This window comes from Buteo buteo, chromosome 5, assembly GCF_964188355.1.
Source record: "Buteo buteo chromosome 5, bButBut1.hap1.1, whole genome shotgun sequence".
In the NCBI taxonomy this organism is placed as follows: Eukaryota; Metazoa; Chordata; class Aves; order Accipitriformes; family Accipitridae; genus Buteo; species Buteo buteo.
In genome coordinates, this window is record NC_134175.1 from 6,530,309 (window position 1) to 6,540,682 (window position 10,374).

The 10,374-nt window shown below is 45.0% G+C and overlaps 1 protein-coding gene across 5 annotated transcripts in view; it reads left to right on the forward strand.

Annotated features, from left to right (window-relative positions):
- The window catches only part of CLCN6 (chloride voltage-gated channel 6), a 19,852-nt gene extending 9,478 nt beyond the window's left edge, over positions 1-10,374 (forward strand). For all 5 annotated transcript variants that reach the window (XM_075027432.1, XM_075027434.1, XM_075027436.1 and 2 more), the window contains 9 exons: positions 78-231; positions 332-491; positions 637-743; positions 1,362-1,548; positions 2,183-2,340; positions 3,184-3,340; positions 4,082-4,189; positions 4,861-4,986; positions 6,314-10,374. In XM_075027432.1, the coding sequence (XP_074883533.1) occupies positions 78-231; positions 332-491; positions 637-743; positions 1,362-1,548; positions 2,183-2,340; positions 3,184-3,340; positions 4,082-4,189; positions 4,861-4,986; positions 6,314-6,394 (1,238 nt within the window). In that variant the 3' untranslated portion in view covers positions 6,395-10,374. The remainder of the gene's footprint in view (positions 1-77; positions 232-331; positions 492-636; positions 744-1,361; positions 1,549-2,182; positions 2,341-3,183; positions 3,341-4,081; positions 4,190-4,860; positions 4,987-6,313) is intronic.

The following is a 10,374-nucleotide window of genomic DNA, read 5'->3' on the forward strand; positions in this document are numbered from 1 at the left end:
GGGGTGGATGATGCAAGACTACTGTCTTAGTCTGACAGACCTGTGCCCCTTTAGTCATGATTCTTCTTGTGTTGCAGGTACTTTCAGCCCAGTCACACTGTCCTTGTTCTTCCTTCTCTATTTCTTACTCTCCTGCTGGACATACGGGATCTCTGTGCCCAGTGGTCTTTTTGTGCCATCACTGCTTTGTGGGGCTGCCTTCGGACGCCTCGTCGCCAACCTCCTCAAAAGGTGCATTGAGTGTGCATATGTGTGCGAGAGATGTGCTGCGAATGCACGCTGAGCTCTCAGGCAGGTTTTTCTAACCTCTGGTCTCTGTGTTTTGTCCTAGCTACATTGGCCTGGATCACATCTACTCAGGAACCTTTGCACTGATTGGGGCAGCAGCATTCCTGGGAGGGGTGGTCCGGATGACAATTAGCCTGACCGTCATCCTAATTGAATCCACCAATGAGATCACCTATGGGCTCCCAATAATGATCACCCTCATGGTGAGTGCAGGGTCTTAGCTCTGGCTTCTTGCAGACTGCTTGAACATGTGCTGGCCCTGAATCTCTGTTCCTTCCTGGGCTATGATAAGCCAAGGAGTCTTGTACTTGGAGCAGCAACTCAGTAGACCTTCCATTTGCTCTGCAGGTAGCCAAATGGACGGGAGACTTTTTCAACAAAGGCATCTATGACATCCATGTGAACTTACGAGGAGTGCCTCTTCTGGAGTGGGAAACAGAAGTGGAAATGGATAAGTAAGGCTGCTTCTCTTGGCAGGGCTGTGGGTTAGAGTTTGTGGTAGTATTCTTGCTCAGAAAGGAATGCTGTAATGCAGGGGGATGATGCTTCATCTCCAATGAACCTGGCTGCTCTGAGAGGAGCAGCTGTGAGGAGGACTGCTGTGAGAGGAGTTGGGAGTTGTGCATCTGGCCTGTGGCAGGAAAGAGGTTCTGGAGCCCTTTCTGAGGAGGAGTGGATGGGTGGAGATCTGAGGAGCAGATTTGTGAGGTTCAGCAAGAACTCTGTGAAAATATTCCACTGGACTTTGCTTCTTGCAGAATTTCATCTTCCCACCTGTCGCCTTTTCCCAGTAATGTTGAAACACCTTCTATGTTACAAGTTGGAACCTTTTTCCTTGCCTATAGTGCATTGTTGATGCAATGTTATATTAAAAAAAAAATAAATCAATTGTGCCAGCACTGCTAATAATACAGTGAAGGTGAACATACAGGTATAAGGAGCTGGCAGAACTAAACTGCAGCAGACTCCTTCAGGATCTCATTTTGGGACTAGTTTGTTTCCTTGTTTGACCATCACCAGCCTTCTGTTGCTGACGTGATGCATGCAGCAATCTTGGATTTCTGTTTCCTCAGACTACGAGCCAGTGACATCATGGAACCCAACTTGACATACGTCTACCCACACACCAGAATCCAGTCCCTTGTTAGCATCCTGCGCACAACTGTCCATCATGCCTTCCCTGTAGTGACTGAGAACCGGGGCAACGAGAGGGAGTTCATGAAGGGAAATCAACTGATAAGTAACAACATCAAATTCAAGGTAAAAAGTTGTTTGTTTGGTAAGTTGAAGGGTAAAGAGCTTTGTTTTGCAGGTGGGAAGCCCTTTGTTTTGTTATCTAGGCTTTTGTCAGTGCAGAATTCAGGTCAGAGATAAGCACCTACTGCAATACAAAATTTTCAAGGACTCAATTTCATTCCATTCTCTGTGTCATGGTAAAGGCAGAAGAATGGTCTGCATTCCTAGAGGCAAAAGTTAAGAGGACCAAGTAACCTGTTTAGGATAGACATGGAAGAAGTTTGGATTTGGCGCTGAAGTAGTGAACCCACCATTGAGATCAGTAGTAGATGCCTAAATACTTCTCTGCTTTGCAGGAGGGGTAGTGGGGCAGATGCTTTAGTCTCTTGGAAAACTTAAAATTTAAGGTCAGAATGAATAATGAATGTGCTTGTGGCATACTCGTGCTCTAGCAAAAAAGGGTGCCTGAGTTCCTAAACTCCAGGTCTCTGTCCAAGGAGAGTACAGTCCTATGGGCTATTCTAACAAGTAGTGCAGCAGCACTGACTAAGGAACTCCTTGTCTGGTGACATAAAGCTGTGATCAAATAGTTCATAGTTGCTCTTGGATAACTGTTGACCTGCTTAGTGAGTATCTGAAAATGGTTTGTTGTATCCAGAAATCTAGCATACTCACCCGAGCTGGAGAGCAGCGCAAGCGTAGTCAGTCTATGAAATCCTACCCTTCAAGTGAACTGCGTAACATGTGTGATGAGCACATAGCAACAGAGGAGCCACCAGAAAAGGAGGATCTGCTGCAACAGATGCTAGAGAGAAGGTGAGATCCTGGTAGGCACAAACTTATGGGAACAGGGTGTTTCCATATGTTGAGATGTGTTGTGATGCTTCATACAGTCCCTGTCATTCCATCTGTCAGAAGAAACAGTGCTAGCATCCATGTTTTAGAAGTGACTTGTCACATCTCATTAGCCAGTGCTGAGGCTCACACCTGTGACCAAGTCCTAGGTTGATGGCTTGATGGTGTCCAACCTGTTAAATTAAATTTTCTTCAAACACCTATTCAAAAGTATTGCCTGGAGAAGATGGAATACGTGGGGAAATGTCTTGTCTGTAGAAATCGATGCCCTCTTGTCTGCAGAAATCTGAGGTCTCTGCAAAGCTCACTTCTCCCAAGAGAAGACCTAATGACCTGGTGCCATAATATCGATACCACCTTTCTGGTAATTGGGCTGAGTCATCAGGCTTGTATTGCAGTTGCTTCCAAGCAGAAGCCCAGTCTAGTGAATCAGTTTCTAACTTAGTCATTGTGACTCCTGTGAGTGGAGTCCTGACCCTGACATTTTGCCAGATGCTTCAGCTTCTATTAGAATCCAAATAATTTGGCATCGAAAATTGCTTTAGTAGCAAGTGATTTGAAATTAAGAGTTAGGAGATGGTCTCCATTCTGCTGCTGTTGTCATACTCTGCCCATGGTAATGGCTCTTGACCCCTCTCTGCTCTTTCGTTTGGTGGAGAAAAGACTTGCTTGTCTCTAGCAAGAGTCCCTGAAAAGTTCAGGAGAAGGTTGCAAAGGGCTGAAATAGCTGTTACTGTTCTGGAGGTGCGGGTATGTGTCTCTCCTTAAATTCATGCAACTTTTAACGTGTTAAATGTGTCACAGATATACTCCCTACCCCAATCTGTACCCGGACCAGTCTCCCAGTGAAGAGTGGACCATGGAGGAACGCTTCAGACCTTTGACCTTCCATGGCTTGATCTTGCGCTCACAGCTGGTCACCCTCCTTGTCAGGGGTGTTTGTTACTCTGAGAGCCAGTCGGTGAGTCTTCCTAATCGGGGTTTCGTAGCAGACACATCCCTATCCTCTCAGCTGAGAAGGTTGGGAACAATATTTATGGGCTGCCAAAAAGAATTTACTTATTTTTACACTTTAAGGAATGCATCTGTGTTTTAAAAGCTGCAGACAGGTAATGCGAATTCTCCCTTGCAGCTCTAGAATAGAGAGAATTGAATTTCTGTTTAAGTATCCCCAGGAAAAGATAACAGCTACTGTTTAAAAAATAAACCAACAGACCTGTTTGTTGCATAAAGGTGCCATCCTGTCACAACTGGAGAACAGTGGCAGATACTAAATACCAACAGAGAAACCAGCAGTGTGTACTGGGTGTTTTTACTGCTGCGTACCAGAAGACTGTCATCAGTCGTCTGTATCACTGAGATCAGCTGTATCACTGAGATCAGTATGAGCATCTGTGTTTGAGGCCCATCTTCCACAAGGCTGATTAGTTGCTGCCCTCCAGTGTTGAGTGTAGATCCGTCAGAGGGTGGAGAGCAGATCTGTTTGCTCTGTCAGCTAAACACCTGTATAGTTTGGGCTTGCACTGCTGCATTCTGAGATGAGCTGCTAGGAGTACCTCTGCAGAAGTTGTGCGTGTGGGCATGGGGTGAGAAGGAGATCTGGGTGAGCAATTGGGAGGCATTGTTTGCTGTGCTGCTTGCAGCCTGTGTACTGTCTGGGATGGTGACATATTGGTTCAGTGGGATGTGTTTTTAATTGCAGAGTGCAAGTCAGCCTCGTCTCTCCCATGCAGAGATGTCAGAGGATTACCCCCGCTATCCAGATATCCATGACCTGGACCTCACATTGCTGAACCCTCGCATGATAGTGGTAAGAGATGCAGTGCAGTGTGACAGTGTTTCCTGATATATGTTTAAGAATGTCCCAAGCCTTTAAAAAAGGCTGAGAGCATGTTTAAGTCCACCCTTGGGTGCAGTGACCAACATCCTGTAGCTTTCATGCATTCAGTCAGCCTTGTCTGCATGTGGAAATCAATCCTCATACCTGCTATGGGGTAGCATCACACACAGGTGCTTTACTTTCAGAATAAGACATTGCCTGTCTAGTTTTAACTTCCTTCGAGATTAGACTCCTGCCTGAGTGAGATTGGACAGGCAAACTGCTGATATCTGTTCAGAACTCTGTGCTGGCAGCTCAGTCAGTGGCAGGCCTGTCATTGTCTTTGTGACAGGAAGGTTGCTGTGTAGGCCAAAGTGCTTTTTTAATATACTTTCTTATTTCCATGGACCTGCATTTATCCTGCTCAGAGGTTTTCTGCAGCATCGGGCTCTTAAGATCATGGATTACAGTGTTCAAACAAACTGCAACAAATTCAGGTTCCTGAAATAATTTCATATTTGTGGAGAAATAGAAGATGCCCACAGTCCAATACCCCGTCCAGAGATCAGTGCATTGGAGGACTTGTAGGAATTGCTTGTTAGTGATTCCCAGAGATAGTGAAAACGCCTCTTGTAAATAATATAATTGGTTTTCTTTCTTAGGATGTCACCCCATACATGAACCCGTCACCCTTTGCTGTCTCTCCAAACACTCATGTATCACAAGTCTTCAACCTGTTTAGGACAATGGGACTCAGACATTTACCAGTTGTGAATGCAGTTGGAGAGGTGAGTCCTTATCTCCATTTTGTTTTGGCTGAGCAAGGAAGCCAGTGTGGGTTTTTGCAATGTCTTAACTCAAACAGAAATGCTTTAAAGAGATCAGAATGGGATCTTCTGAAGGCCCCGAAGCATTGTTGATTACTGTGACTGTTATCTTTTGTGTCGAAGCCTGCTTCCTGCTTTCCCTGCAAAGGGCAGGACATGCAGTCTCTCCACTGTCTCAAGTTTGCAGCGTGTGGAAGCCCTTACTGTCTTGTACCTCTTGAGAGGCCTTGAGCTCATCAGAGGCTGCTAATTTGGCTTCCTCTTTGACAGCTTTATGCAAGGCCAAGAGCAGAATTTCCTGTGTGTTGGGGCAGGAGGTTTTTCTGCTGGAAGGGAACTTGCATTCTGTTCCTACTCATAGGAGCAGCAAAATAAAGGAGTCTTTGAATGGTTTGTGCTTGATTCACTTGTACTTGTCTCTTTGCCATCTACAATGCTCAGGAATAGTCAGTAGGTGTCAGTAATTTCCTATAAACATAATGAGAAACTGTTTCCTTTAAGCCTGAACTGGTCTGTCCCTTTGAGACAGCAGTGTTTTTTCAGCCTCTTGGGGTTCCTAATAGCTACTCTGCAGACCCTGTTGGTTGAAAATGAGATGTTGACTCATTCCATGTTTAGTATAAGATGCTCTTGCAGTACTAGAGAGCAGCCTAGTTCTAAACTCTTTCAATGTGTAAAATCACTGAGGCATTTCATCAGCTGAAAGATGTGGTTTGCCTGTTTCCCCAGCAGGCTGGGAGAGGGTCCCTTTTGTGACCTGCCAGCTAGTGATGGCCAGTGTGCAGTCACCACTTAGCTAGTCTTTACCATATCTCAGTTTTGGTCTTTAGAACTTCCTAGGGTGGATCTGATATGAGCTATCTGCAGTCATGTCATGTGAGATACCAGAAATGTCTCTAATAAAGCCATAAGGGACAGTTTTGATGTTTTCAATTACGGTTTTCACTTTCCAAAGGATTTAGTTACATCCGTATGCTAACATGGACAGGATTTCGCTTCCTAGGCAGGGGTAACTACTACTGTGTCCAGACACAATAGCAGCAGTTAAGCTGTCTGAGTGTAGTTAAAGCAGTGCCTTGCCTGTAGATAAGTGCTGGGAGAGGGAGGAGCATTGTTTTGGCAAGGTTTGAACTTGAACCCACTCTAATTCAGCATTGGTCAAGAACTGCTTGCAGGTTCCCTCTTTTTTTGGGGGTTGGAAAGAACAACAGCTCTACCATGCAGGTCTCTTAGTGGCCCATCTGTGATACTGACTTGTATCTTTTTTCCTCTTTTCTTCCTCTTTAAGATTGTTGGGATAATCACTCGGCACAACCTGACCCACGAATTTCTGCAGGCAAGACTGAGACAACACTATCAGACCATTTGATGCCCCTGCCCACCCTGCCCCACTGTCGGTGTGGCTACCTCCCTCTTCCAAGCCTGCACACGCGCTCGCATTCTGCTTGGACCCCACAAGGCCCAAGACTTGCCGTTTGGCTTCTCACATGCATATCAAGCCTGGGGAGCTGGAAAACACCTTGCTAGCCAGAGAATTAGAGGAGCTGCCTGAGCCCAGAGCTGTTGATTGGTCTCAGGCACTTGGTTTGACCACTCTTGATCCAGGTTTTTTCTTTTCCTGTGCCCCAGTTATCTCCTTTCATCAGATGTTGTTCTGACACCATGTGTTCTGCCATTTTGTTTTGTTTGGGGTTTTTTTAAGGGTTGGAAAAAAGAAGCATCTAGCTCTACTGTGTCCTGTGCAGAGAACTGCAGCATCTTTTCCCTGTCCTCCTGTATGTCTCCCTTTTCCTCTTCCTTCCTTGTTCCTGCAACTGTTGCCTTATTTGTGTGAGAATGGGGTGGCCGTCAAGGCTGAGAGGAGATACTGAAGTTTGCAGTTATCAAGTAGTGGTTCTGGACGATGGCTTTTCTCAAAAGCAGTATTAAAAAATCCAGCTCTTTGGAAATACAACTCTCTTTGCAGGTGCTCCCAGTTGCCCATGTTTTTCCACTGTGGCTTCATTTGTTCCTGATTTCTCTCCTTCTTTCATGGGGAAGGATCCCTGCTGTGATATTTTTGACAGCAGCTGACTTTTGAGAGCAGCTCAGCAAATCAGGAGTTCAAAACAATTCAGTTCCAGTTACTGTTTGGGATTATAAATATTTAATACATTTGCAGAGCATCTCAGAGAAGGGAGATTTCTTTCCCTGTTAGCTGTTGCTATTATCTCCCTGTAAGAGACTCTTCTAAGGTACTTTGTGGCACTCCACTTTGTCACTACCCTGACACTCCTGCATTTCTTGGCATTTGTAGGCACTTTGTCCTTGTACTGATCCAACAGTGAGAGCCTGGGACACCTTTCCAGCTAGGGTTAGAGACCGGGGAGCCCCACATCCTCAGAGCACGGTGAAGTGTTGCTTTCTGGAGGCAAATAGAACTGATGCCCTGTCTCAGGGCTTGGTTGAATTATCTCTGTGTCATGAGAGGAGCTGGTGTAACTTCAGGCTGCCATATAGGAGGGATACTTGGTGCTGGTGACTAACAGGCAGGATCTGCTGCTGCAGGGTGATAACTGGGGCTGTCTTTGCTCTAAAAATGCTAGGGATAATGTTTGCGACTGCAACAGCTGAATATCTGTAAGGGTAAAATCAGCACTTAGAAGCCAGTTGCAGCCAGTTCACTGCTTTAGCAGGTACCATCCTGGCCAGCACCTGTATTGTTCCAGCAGGCACCTGCCCTCCTGAGTTTTGCATACAGATAACACTCAGTGGGAAGCCAGCATTGTGCCTCCAGGGGCTGCAGAGCTGATTGGCTTGATAAAGCACAGAGCATTCTCTCAGCCAAGAGACTGGGCCAAGTAACATGGGGAATGTATCCCAGAAAAGCCTCTACACAGCCTCTGAGCACTCCAGTTAACCTGTTGTCTGCCATAAGGAGCTAGCTAGGTGAGAGTTGTGGCAGAAGGAAATTGGACATTATTGTATTTTCTGAATTCAGGAGCTCATCTGTGCTGAAGATTTTCCTGACTAAGCCTGACGAAGTTGTGCGCTTCCCTTACATGTCAAAACACTAAATCTGTTAAAACAGCCTGTTTGACTGACTTCGTGGAAGCTGATTGTTCCAGGGCACTGCTCTGGAAACTGCTGGCTGCTGAGCCCTACTGCAGTTAGGGTTAGGTGGAGGTTTTGTGCCCAGGTCACTGGCCATGGTTGTGATGTAGGGCTCTCAGTCACTGGAACTCTTAGATGTTCATGGAGTCTTTGCAGTCTGGATAGTTGGTAGACAGATGTATTTATTCTCTGGCTGTGCTTGCAGTAAAGACGGCTGAGTCATAGGAGGCTCTTGAATTCTGTCCAGCAGATGAGAGAAAACTTGGTTTTACAAGTGGTTCCTGAGGCCAAGTTTTAGGGTAGAATTTCTCCTTGTCATACAGTGCATGGCATAGCCCAGCTGGAAAGTTTGGTTTTAGCAAAGCTGTTTGTTAGCACTTAGATTTTAATGTTTATTCCTCTCCGTTGACATCTGGAGACCTTTTTTTCACTTAGCATTCTTTCCCACCTGCTACCTTGTTAAGAGAGGAAGGGCAAAGGGAATCTTTGTTTTCATAAATGGATTTATACCATTTCCACAAAGGAAAGAGCAGGCTGTGGTACATGCAATGGCAGTTGTTGCAAAGGAAGCTGTGTGTGTCCCAGGACCCTTTGTTAACCGTGGCTACTCTCCAGGGCTGCTTGGGAGGTGACCTATCTAAAGAGCAGGGAATACATTTGTTCTTTTCCCTTTCTTACTGTAGAACTTGCAGCAACAGGTCTTGTCATCTCCACTAAAATAGTTTTGCTGGTTTCTGAATATCCTAGCTCCTTTTCAAATAAGGCATGCAAGCTCTTAAACTTCCAAGAGTAAAGTGAAGGTGTTTTACTACAGTCAGTGTCCATTTTGTGCCTTCAACCTGGACTCCCTAGCTGGGACAGGTGTGGCATGTTCCTTAGACCATATGAGTTGGCATCAGCTACTGCTCTTGACTTACAAGTTCTTTCCCTGTAAGTAGAATAAGGATGTTTGTTCTCTCTGCATAGTCTCTGCAGATGATTTCTAAAATGCCTGTGTTCCCTGAGCTCTGGTCTTGCACTGAGCTATCCCAAGAAACTTGCAGCTTTCACACTCCCTGAAGCTGGACTGTAGGTTTGAAATATGCTTCTGTTAACCTACCTTTCGTTCAAAGGATTTATGCTTATGGGCAGTTACAAATGACAGGAATCCTGTTTTGATGGGATTTTGGATCATTCTACTGTGGAATTAGCCATCCCATACTGTCAGAGCACCTGTCAAGAATACCCTGTGTCTCTCCATGACAAATCTTTTTCCTCATGCTCATGTGGAGTGATTGTGTGTCTAAGGTTCCATCCTGCACGTGAATAGGGCTCCTTAGATTGTTTGCCTTGAGCTGTTCATGTCCTGTTTTATTTCTGTAAACAAACAACAGCAGTGTATTTTGCTGCAGGATGTCTTGTCATTGCTATTGAGGCCTGGAGTTAGGCAATCCAGACAAGACAGGCTGAAAAATCTTGTCAAGGTTTGTCTGAGCAGCAGCTGCACTTCCCCATGAGAAGGCCGCTTGTCTTCAGCCTGCTGTCAGCACTGTCTGCTCTGCCTATGCATCTGTCTTATTCAAACGTTTTAGCTGTAAAACACACCCCTTTCACTCGTTCTGTAAAGAAGTTTTAAATGAGGATGGTGGGTGGCCCTGCCAGCTGCTTTAAAGGGAAATCTGTGTGCAATCACTGTTATGTAGCCTGCAGAAAGGGAATTACAAGTTCATCTGACATTTGGAGATGCAGCATTTCCCTTCTGTTAAGGACTGATGCAAAGGGGCTTGTGTTGAGTCAGTCTTGTTCTCACACTTTGATCACTTAATTCCTTTCTTACAACACACTAACTGCTTCTACTCTAGCTCTGGTTGCTTAGTGATTTACCAAGAAACTTACTTCTAACATAGGTGCCTGTAACCTTTTACTCAGAGCAACACTAAAGGAATAGTAACCAAGAACTGGATTAGTATTGATGGCAAAAGCTAGGGGGTAGTATGGGGCATTCTCCCCTGCCTCATGGTTTCCTGTGCAGTGTTAATTATGCGGTTTTGAATTGTTAACTTACTGTGAGCCATTCCAATGGTAGCAACTTACCTTTCCATTTGTTTTTTTGCACTGTTTTTTTGTTACGAAATGATGTAAGCTAATTCCACAGTGTATATAAATTGTATTTTTTTTAAATTTGTATGAATATATTTTTATTTGAACTATGGCACTTGGGAAGTATTCGTGTAACCATAACATGTCTGAGAGTAAAATGTTTGTGTGTCTCCTTCA